General features: G+C 35.5%; 1 protein-coding gene across 10 annotated transcripts in view; it reads left to right on the top strand.

Moving 5' to 3' along the window:
• Positions 1 to 10,375: 10,375 nt before the first annotated feature.
• Positions 10,376 to 10,847, top strand: part of sema6bb (sema domain, transmembrane domain (TM), and cytoplasmic domain, (semaphorin) 6Bb) — a 287,153-nt gene continuing 286,681 nt past the window's right edge. For 3 of the 10 annotated variants that reach the window (XM_087264454.1, XM_087264463.1, XM_087264461.1), the window contains exon 1: positions 10,376 to 10,468. In XM_087264454.1, coding sequence (XP_087120580.1) covers positions 10,413 to 10,468 — 56 coding nt within the window. In that variant the 5' untranslated portion in view covers positions 10,376 to 10,412. Of the gene's footprint in view, positions 10,655 to 10,847 lie in introns of all 10 variants that reach the window. The other 7 variants (XM_087264462.1, XM_087264458.1, XM_087264457.1 and 4 more) reach the window with 3 other exon arrangements.

Raw genomic sequence — 10,847 nt, 5'->3', positions numbered from 1 at the left:
CTTTTTCTGTGTGTGTGTGTGTGTGTGTGTGTGTGTGTGTGTGTGTGTGTGTGTGTGTGTGTGTGCGTGCGTGCGTGCCTGAGCTCATTTACACTACCTGACAAAAGTCTTGTCGTTTATCCAACTTTTAGGAACAAATTATAACTTGACTTCTAGTTGATCGTTTGGTTTCAGAAGTGGCTTATATGAAAGGTAAAGGCCTCTAGATTATGCTTATTTTACCAAAATAAAATATGATCATGCCTTGATTTTTAGTTATTTAATTAGGACAGTAAGCTCTGACTTTGCTTAGACAAAAGTCTTGCCACTTGACAGAAATAATGTACAGTATAGAATAAAAAGTCATGATGCAGAAGAAAAAGCGGTCCAAGAGTTCATCAAGATTCTTTGGATTCATCTTCAATGCCTCCAGCCCACCTCAGACATGCTCAGTAATGTTCTTGTGACTGGACTGGCCAATCCTGAAGCACCTTGACTTTCTTTGCTCCTCCTAAACTTTGATGTGGAAGCTAAAGTATGAGAAGGAGCGCTATCCGGCTGAAGAATTTGACCTCTCTTGGGGTTTGTATTGTAATGGGCAACACGAATGTCTTGATACTTCAGGCTGTTGATGTTGCCACCCACTCTGCAGATCTCTTGCATGTAACAACAAACCATGATTTTTCCTTCACCAAACATAACTAATTTCTTTGAGATTCTTGTGTCCATGTAGGTTCCAATAGGTCTTCTGCAGTATTTGTGATGATTGGGATGCAGTTCAACGGAAAAATCTACCTTCGGCATCTTTTCTAAATAATCAACTAGAAGTCAAGCTATAATTGTTGCACTTAAAACTGGGATCGACGACAAGACTCTCGTCAGGTAGTGTAGATGCCTTATTTATTTTTTTGTTATTTGATATTGGTTTAAACAGATTTACATTTACACATGACGTTCTGCACATTGCAATATTTTTGTATTTGATGTTTGTCCCAGTGCATTTATTTTTAGATTTTAATATTTGTTATATTTAATTTTGAATTATGTAATTTTATCTTTCTACATCTATTTTCTTGTAATAACATGAACATCTGCATTTGTATATGGATGTTTAAATTTAGTTCACACATTTCTACACATTTTTTTATTAAATTAATAAAAATGAAAAAATTAAAATAAAATTAAAATTAAATTAAATTTTTAAATCACATTTAAATTACATTTTAAATTAAATTTAAAAATTAAATTAAAAAAAAAATTATTTTAAAGAATTCATCTACGTTTAAACATTAGTTTTGTTATTTTAGGAATTGATCATCTTAAAAACCAAACAATATATTTAATTTTAAACTGACATTGAGTACGCCTTCTGATAAATACAATAAGTCCATATTCTAGTAACATGCTGGAAAACCATTATTGTATTAAACAAATACATTAATACTATTCTGGTATTTCTTATCAGGATTTATATACATACACGCACACAAACACACACACACTGCGCACACACACCTGACAAAAGTCTTGTTGGCTATCCAAGTTTTAGGATCAACAAATAATAACTTGCCTACTAGTTAATCATTTGGGATCAGAAATGGCTTACATGAACGGCAAAGGCCTCTAGATTACGCTTTTTTTAAACCAAAATAAAACATGATCATGCCTTGATTATTAATTATTTATTTAGGACAGTATGGTCTGACTTTGCTAAGACAAAAGTCTTGTCACTTAACAGAAATAATGTACAGTAAAGAATATAAAGTCATGCTGCAGTGGAAAAATAATTAATATTGTGTACGACTCCCATGAGCTTGGAGGACTGCAGCTATACATCTCTGCAATGACTCAAAAACTTATTAATAAAGTCTGGAATGGCAACGAAAGCGTTATTGCTAGACTCCCAGAGTTCATCAAGCTTTTTAGGATTCATCTTCAATGCCTCCTTCATCCTACCCCAAACATGCTCAATAATGTTAATGTATGGTAACTGGGCTGGCCAATTCTTCCTATCAGAATTGTAATGTATATATAGATATATTATCTGATATATATATAATGTTACTGTGTGTTTGTAATGAAACCATATTTACATACTTATATATTTACATTTATTTCATATTAACATTCATTTTACCCATTTATATATAAATCAATTTAATAAATATTGTCTATTTGTACGTACATTTAGTCTTAAACTTGACATTAAAAAATATAAATAAAAAAAAGCTGTAAATCCATTAGTTTGCAACACCTCATTAACAGATCAATTTGAAATGTTTTATATTCAATCAGAACTTGGATGAATGAGTTAGAGCTGACTGTAAATCTCGTCTCTTGTAACTGCACTCGGGAACATCACATTTTTTACGGCGATATATTTTACAGGCTGAGCTGGGCTGAGCTTCCCAGAATCCTTGGGCTATAAACATCCTCCAGAATCGTAAAGCAATCGCAGCATCTGACCTGCATATTAAATGCTGAACCTCGGCTCCTGTGGCACAGACATCAAGTCCCAACAATCATTGATGAGGCATTTATAATTCAAGGCACAGAGAGAAACGCTGCGATGATCAGCGAGCGGGACGGAAAACGCTCTGTTGCCGATGGCGGTGTTTTGTCCATTCATCATGTAGCTGCGTTTCTCTTCTTATCTATCTAGTCTACTTCAGTTCATCAGTTAATAGCAAACCGCTCTCAAGGCTCTTGCTTTGAATCTTCCTATCAAACAAACTCGTACGAGAGTGTATTCGTGTGGGTGTGCAGGAAGAGAAGAGCCGAGGAGGATTTCTGGAGCAACAGATGGGTTCTGTTATTATCTGTAACAAAAAAAAAAACCTTCAATTATCTGCCTCGTTTTAATTGCTGCCCTGCAAGCTTTGGCATGACCCAGCCTATCAGCAACAGTCAAGAGGCATTAATACTGCCAGATGGGATTTAAGGCCTTCTGCTAAACACACACTCACTGTATGTGAACATGTATGCACACAAAGCCTTGTTTCTAGACTCTATTCACACTTTCATTCTTGTCACATCTGCTCATTTGCTTATATTCAAGTAGGCATAAGCCGGTATAGGTTAAACAGTGTTGGGGGTAACGCATAAGTAACACAATATTACTTTCATAAGTAACGAGTATACATAACTTGAATAAATTAAGTAATAATGTTTGAGTTACTTTTTTTTTAATGCAATGTGAGTTGCTTTTTAGATTAATTAATTCACTTTTACAAAATAATTTGCTGAATTAAAATTTGTGTAATCATACTGTATAACACTCAAAGAGAGAATGAGCTCCCTGCAGGAACAGACAGAAACTAGATGGCAGCTCATTACATTTCTGTGATGGAAGTCTCATTATTGTGAACACGTAGCAGAAAAGGGGATAATAGTCTAAATGGACAGTGATTTTACTTTCTAATTCTAAGTAATAAGACAAAATTACAAAAGTAGCAAACACATTGCTTGCATTAATCTATGGCATGTACAGCATCAGGAAGTTCTCAAAAGGTTTATTTTTTTTTTAATTTTTTTTTTTTATAAGGTAAATGAAGGTCTAGGTTATTCAGTGTGTTGTTTAATGGAGAGCTCCTCTATTACAAAAAAATATCCTGCAAATTCTGAAAGAAATCAAGCCATATGTGGGTATGAAAAAGTAACTCAAAAGTAAGTAACTCAAAAAGGAACTCAACTCAAAAAGGAAGTAACTCAATATTGTAGTAGTAGACAAATCTTTTTATTGAACTTTTAACAGAGCAACTCAAACATATACAAGAACAAGGTACATAAAAAAGGAAACAAATACAAGGTGAAATAATATGAATTAAAAAGAAAAAAGGTAAAAGGTACAAAAAAAAAAAAAATAATAATAATAATAATAATAATAATAATAATAATAATAATAAATAAATAAATAAAATCAAATAAATAAATAAATAAAAATGGGTTTTTTTGGGGGGGGGGGGAGCACATTTCAAGTATTTGGGATAAATCTGTTCTCAAAATATGACAGGAAGGGTCTCCAAACTTTGAAGAATCTATTATTTGAGCCCTGGGTGCTATATTTGAGTTTTTCGAGCTTTAGATACGCCATGACATTTTCTACCCATTTAGTATGTGTTGGTGGTTTAGTTGACTTCCACTGCAAAAGAATAAGTCTTCGGGCCAGCAAAGTAGAGAACGCTAGTGCATTTAATTGACCTGCTGGTAGTGTAAGATTTTCAGGTGTCGCACCAAATATTGCCATTACTGGATCTGGTTGTATCTCCTTTTCACATATATAAGAGAAAGTCTCAAACACCGCAGTCCAAAATGGTCTTAGGGATGGACATGTCCAGAACATATGACCTAAGGTGGCCTCGTCTCTGTGGCACCTAGAGCATGTTGGGTCAATTTCTGGAAATATTCTGGACAATTTGCTTTTAGAAAAGTGCAGCCTATGAATTATCTTAAATTGTAATAAACCGTGTTTGACACAAATAGATGTTGAGTGAATTTGCTTAATTGTTGATTGCCAGACTGACTCTGGAACTATATTTCCTAAGTCATCTTGCCACTGTTTCTTTAGAAAATCTAGAGATGGTGCAGCTGCTCTTTGAATCAGACTGTATATTTTTGATATCAGACCACCCTCAGATGCATTTAGATCAAAGATCTCCTCAATCCAGCTACTTATGGGAGGGGCTGAAAGTGTATTAAAATACCTTTTTACTAGACTTCTTACCTGAAGATATCTGAAGAAATGTGATTTAGGAATATCCAATTCTTTAGTCATATGTTCGAATGACATAAAATGACTTCCTTGAAAAAAGTCCCTTGCATATCTGAGTCCCTTCCTAAACCAGATCTGAAAAGCATGATCAATTAAGGATGGTGGAAATAATGCATTGGAAGTAATGGGTAATAAAGAAAGTGCTTGTTTCTGCTTAAAATGCATCCTAAACTGAGCCCATATCTTTATTAAACCACTGACTATAGGATTGTTTGGCAGATATTTTCTATTAAGTGGTAGTGGGGCACAAAGCATTGAAAACAGAGAAACTGTCCCACAGGATGCCTGCTCCATCTCTACCCACTCAGGTTCATTCTCCTGATTTTCATGATCTGTCAGATAAACAATTTTTTCAATGTTACATGACCAATAGTAATACATAAAGTTGGGCAACGCCAGTCCCCCAACTTCTTTCTGCCTTTCTAAAAATGCTTTCCTAATTCGTGGAATGCTTTTATTCCATATAAAAGAAGACACCTGTTTATCCAGCTCCTTAAAGAAGGATTTAGGAATGAATACTGGGACATTTTGAAACAAAAATAAGAACCTTGGCAAAATAGACATCTTAACCGCATTAATTCTGCCTGCAAGAGAGATAGGCAATAAAGACCATCGGTTTAAATCTTGTTTTGTTTTTTCCATCACTGCATCAAAATTACATCTAAATAGCTGTTTATATGTACTGGTCACAGAGATTCCCAGGTACTTAAAAGATATATTACTAATTTGAAATGGAAATTTACTGAGGTCTGACTGTTTTGCTATCTTATTAATTGGAAATAATATACTTTTACTGAAATTAATTTTATATCCTGAAACTGCCCCAAAGCTATTTATAAGCTCTATTGTTTTGGGTATGGAACTATCAGGATTGGATATGTATATAATGAGATCATCTGCGTACAGTGAAACCTTGTGAGTCTTCCCACTCCTGTTAATGCCCAGCAAGTCTGACTCTCTCCTTAAAGCTATAGCTAGTGGCTCTATTGCTATATTAAATAGGAGGGGAGACAGGGGACAGCCCTGTCTGGTGCCTCTATATAAAGGAAAAAAGTTTGATATTACCTTGTTAGTTCTTATACAAGCAGTTGGATGCGAATATAATATACTAATCCAAGTGCAAAAACCAGGACCAAAGCCAAAATTTTTCAGAGCTGTGAATAGATATTCATACTCAATACGGTCAAAGGCTTTATGAGCATCTAATGACAATAGCACTTCCGGCAAATGTGAACTGCTTTGTGAGTAAAGTATATTAAATAGTCTCCGTAAGTTGCTTGAAAGCTGCCGTCCTGCTATGAATCCTGTTTGATCTTGATGAATAAGTGTTTGTATGACTGGATTAAGCCTTGCTGCCAAAATCTTTGCTAATATCTTGTAATCATTTGAAAGTAAACTTATAGGTCGATATGAGTCACACTTCAAGGGATCCTTACCTTTTTTGTGTATAACAGTGATAATAGCTTGCGACATAGTTGGTGGTAAAGATTTCTGCTCAGTTATTTCTATAAACACCTTTTTTAATATTGGGGATAATTTGTGTGAAAATTTTTTATAAAATTCAATTATAAATCCATCAGGGCCAGGTGCTTTTCCGCTTTTTATTTGTTTGATAGCTTGTTCAATTTCTTTTATAGATATGGGTTGTTCAAGATTATACTTGTCTTGATCACTGATATTGGGCATTTCTATTGTATCAAAAAAATGGGATATATTCGCTTTATTATTTGTCTCAGATGTATATAACTTTTCATAGAATTTTTTAAACTGCTTGTTAATGTCCATTTGATCTGTAGTTACTCCTTGCCTCGTTTGAATTTCGGCTATATAGTTAGTTTCAGTTGCCTTCCTCAATTGATGTGAAAGTAACTTACTAGCTTTTTCCCCGTATTCAAATTCTCTCTGTCTTGATCTCAGATATAATGCTTCTTCTACTTCAGTGGTTAGAGTATCTAATTCAGACTGTAACATCCCTCTCTCTTTGTACAGCGTAGTTGTGGGGGATCTTGAATGTTCTTGATCTATCTCATTAATCCTTGCAATTATTTCATTGACCCGCTTCATTCTTTTTTTATTCACACCTACACTATATGAAATTATTTGTCCTCTTAAAAAAGCTTTCATTGTCTCCCAAAGGTTACAGTAGGTCATGCCAGGCGTGCAGTTAGTTTCAAAGAAATAATCTATCTGATTAGATATAAAATCAACAAATATCTCATCCGTAAGTAGTCTAGAGTTAAGCCTCCACATACCCCTTGATGGTATATTATCAGGGAAGGAAAGAATCATTCTTACTGGGCTATGGTCAGAAATGACAATGCCTGTGTATGTACATGATTTAAGTAGTGATAATAGTCTTTTGTCTATAAAAATAAAATCAATTCTTGAATAGGTCTGATGAGCTGCAGAGAAGAAAGAATACTGCCTTAATGTCGGATTATTATATTTCCATGCATCCACCATACCATAAGTTTTCAGAAACTCATTAATGCATCGAGCTGATTTACCAAGAGACCCAGACATCGCATTAGATCTGTCTAGCACCGGATGGAGTATACAATTAAAGTCACCTCCTAAGATAAGCTGATGACTGTCCAGATCTGGAAGGCGTGTGATGAGGTTTTTAAAAAAATCCACATTATCCCAATTGGGTGCATACAAGTTAACTAGTAGCACTTGCTGGTTAAAGAGTTTCCCTTGGACAACAATATAGCGTCCTTCTTTATCAGCTATAACTTTTGATTCCTCAAATGCAGCATCTCTATGTATTAATATAGCTGTACCTCGACTTTTTGCAGTAAACTTTGAATGAAAAATTTTTTGAAATCCCCCTCTTTTCAGCTTATTATGATCCTTAGGAATTAGATGTGTTTCTTGAAGATAAACAATCGTTGCTTTCTGTTTAGAGATATGGGAGAAGACTTTGCTTCTCTTTATCGGATGGTTAAGGCCACGGCAGTTCCAGCTTAGAAGTACAGTATCACCGCGCTTTGTCATTTATCATTTCTTTTTTTTTTTTGTACCATAGAACGTGCTCCCTGTGTGTGTGTGAATGGAATGAGGGGTATTGAAATGAAAAGTAAAACAATAATATAGTGTGGGGGGGGGGGGGAATAAAACGTTGAACAACTTAACTCCTATAAGCTGGCCTCTAGTGGAGGCTGCTATACTTCCAGGTAACATCCTCATAACTATCCATACTGACTTAAACTCCTACTGAACTATAATGGAATAACATTATCACAAACTGCATTTCTCTTACTGACAGAGAACAAACGTAAAGACCAGTAATAAAAAGCATGTATCTTTATATTATTACTGTCAATCAGTTTCATTTTCGTTTCTTTTTTCTTTTTAGATGTCGTTCGACATAGTCAAAGAAAGGAAATCAGATTAAGTCCAAAGACAAAATAGCCCCAAAAGTCGACGCTTAACTCACCAAGCACAAGTTAGGAATTTACTGAAGTTGCCGCGTTTGCAACACATTAGGGTTTCAGGGTGTCTCTCACAAAGTCCATAGCCTGCTTTGCGTCTTTGAAGCTCCGCCTCATTCCGTCTTTCGCGGTGATTCTCAACTCGGCAGGATAGAACAGACCATAACGTACACCTTCATAGCTTCTGAGTATGCCACGAACCTCATTGAAAGCTGACCGCTGTTTCATGACTTTTTGAGTATAGTCGGGCTGAAGATGTATCTTGTCCCCGTCGGACGTGACAATCTCCCTTCTCTGCGCGGCTTTCTTAAGCAGTAATTCTCTCTCCTGGAAATAGTGGCACTTTACTACAAATGCCCTTGCTGGATGTCCATCTTCTGGTCGCGCTCTCAGAGTTCTGTGTGCCCGATCTAGTACAGGGGCCTTATCTAGCTGCAGCGAGTCCTTAAGCAGTTCAGATATGAAATCAGGGATATGCTTCCCTTCTTCCCGTCTCTCTTTTATACCCGTGATGCGTAAATTACAGCGACGAGATCTAGCTTCCAAATCCTCGTTTTTTGCTTCAAGTGTAACAACGTCTTTTTTAAGTTTTGCAACTTCTCGTTGTAGTGTACTCACTGCATCTGACTGCCCGTTCGCAGCTTCTTCCAGTGAAAGCACCTGCGTCTCGAGAGTCGATATTCTCGCGGTAGCCTGCCCCATCACTGTAGCGAACTCGTCTCTCAGTTGCTGACACTGAGTTTTGATTTCAGTGGCCTGAGCTTCGGCTTTTTCGTCCATTTTCATGAGTAGCTCCGTTTTAAGTACTCTTATTTCCCGGAGGACGAGCTCTTGGTTAGTTTCCATTCTGCTTTCCACTGTTCCCCCTTTCACGTGTTCCGCCATCTTATCAGTTTTGTTGCGCTTGCCAGCCATAGCCAATTAGGCTCGAGAAAGTCCAGAAGCAGAAAAAATTATTAACTATAAATCGTCTTTAAATAGACTCTGGTTTTTTAATTACTTGATTTCGGCATGATCTGGTCGAGAATGCGTTTGTGGTTAAAAATATGTCTAGTTCAGTATGGAGAACCGTCAAACACGTCTTCACATGTTGCCGACCAAACCGGAACGTAACTCAATATTGTAATGCATTACTTTCAAAAGTAACTTTACCCAACACTGAGTAATCAATTCTAAAGGTATGATAACCTTGGATAAAAATATCATGGTATTGTGTTTACTGCTCTAAAATAAGTTCTTTTTTTAATGTTTTAGTAAAAAACAACAACTTTTGCTGTATTTTCATAAGTAATTGAAAAATTACAGTTCTGTAATATGCACAGGAAGTTTAGCCAGAAAAGAAATAGTCATGCTCAATTCAGCCTGGTTTCTCTTCTGGTTTTTTCCTTCACTTTCGTCGATTGGTGAAGTTTTTTCCTCGCCGCTGTTGCCCCTGGCTTGCTTGGTTTGGGACTTGTTGAGCTGCGCATCAATGTATTTGCTCTTCAGTGTTTGGACTTTTTAGCAGTGAAAATTAAACTGCACTGAACTGAACTGAACTTCAACTCTGAAAACTGGACTGACACAGCTTCAATTTACTATAGTATTCTATGTTAAGATGCTTTGACACAATACACTGTAAAAGCGTTAAAGAAATAAAGATGAATTAAATTGAATAATCAACACAAAACTAATAGAAAGGCCATTAAAACTGTCCTTTTGTGTTCTATTTTCAAAACATTTGATTAATGTGTCCTGCTTGTCTATAATTGTAAGAATTGTATTTAACAAAATACTTGTTTTTTGTGTGTGTTTGCTTTAGTGTTTCCAATTTCTGTTTATTTTTGTATTATATTTATCATTTACCTTCTACAACCCTAGCATTATGTTGTTTAGGCCACTTTATTGTCATGTATCTGTGTAAAACAGTGTTTCTCAACTATGTTCCTGGAAAACCATCAGCTCTGCACATTTTACATGTCTCCTTCAAACACACCTGATTCAGATCATCAGCTCATTAGCAGAGACTGACAGACCTCTAATGGGAGTGAGAGATAAAGACATCCATAACATGCAGTGTTGGTGGCCCTCCAGGAACGTGTAATAATAAATATATAATATTAATGATAATAATAATAATGAAACTTATACAGATGACCTTATTATTTCTTTCATGTTTGATAGAAAGGATGAGCTCGTTCTCTGGAGCCACGTGGACGTCACATCCTTTCTAGTTTCCCGGGGAACAAATGAGTCCTTCACGTGAAAACAGTCTGCAGGTTTTCAATCAATCCGCGACGTCAGGGTATTTTTATTTTTTATTTTAATTTCAGTATATCCCAGCCTAATACATGCAAATATTTACGTGTAGGGTCTTTTGTTAATATGGGAAAATGAATGTGGCCTACAAACCTTTGTTGACAACGAAACGCCAAAAACGACAGTAAAATACGACAACTTTGTCTCAAGATAACAAATTTGAAGCTGTAATGTAAGTATGACATTATAATCTCAAAATTTATGTTTTTAAATATATAAAATGTATATTTCTTATCATAAGTGTGTTATATGAAAACAAAGTCATATAATTTTAAATTAGCCTAGCTGTTGCATTTGAATACATAAACCGTATATCCTGGTTTATGAATCATATTTTTATGCATCTCCAAATAGACAATTTAATT

Source organism: Danio rerio, chromosome 8 (assembly GCF_052040795.2).
Source record: "Danio rerio strain M-AB ecotype USA chromosome 8, GRCz13ab, whole genome shotgun sequence".
In the NCBI taxonomy this organism is placed as follows: domain Eukaryota; kingdom Metazoa; phylum Chordata; class Actinopteri; order Cypriniformes; family Danionidae; genus Danio; species Danio rerio.
This window is presented reverse-complemented; position numbering and strand designations above follow the sequence as displayed.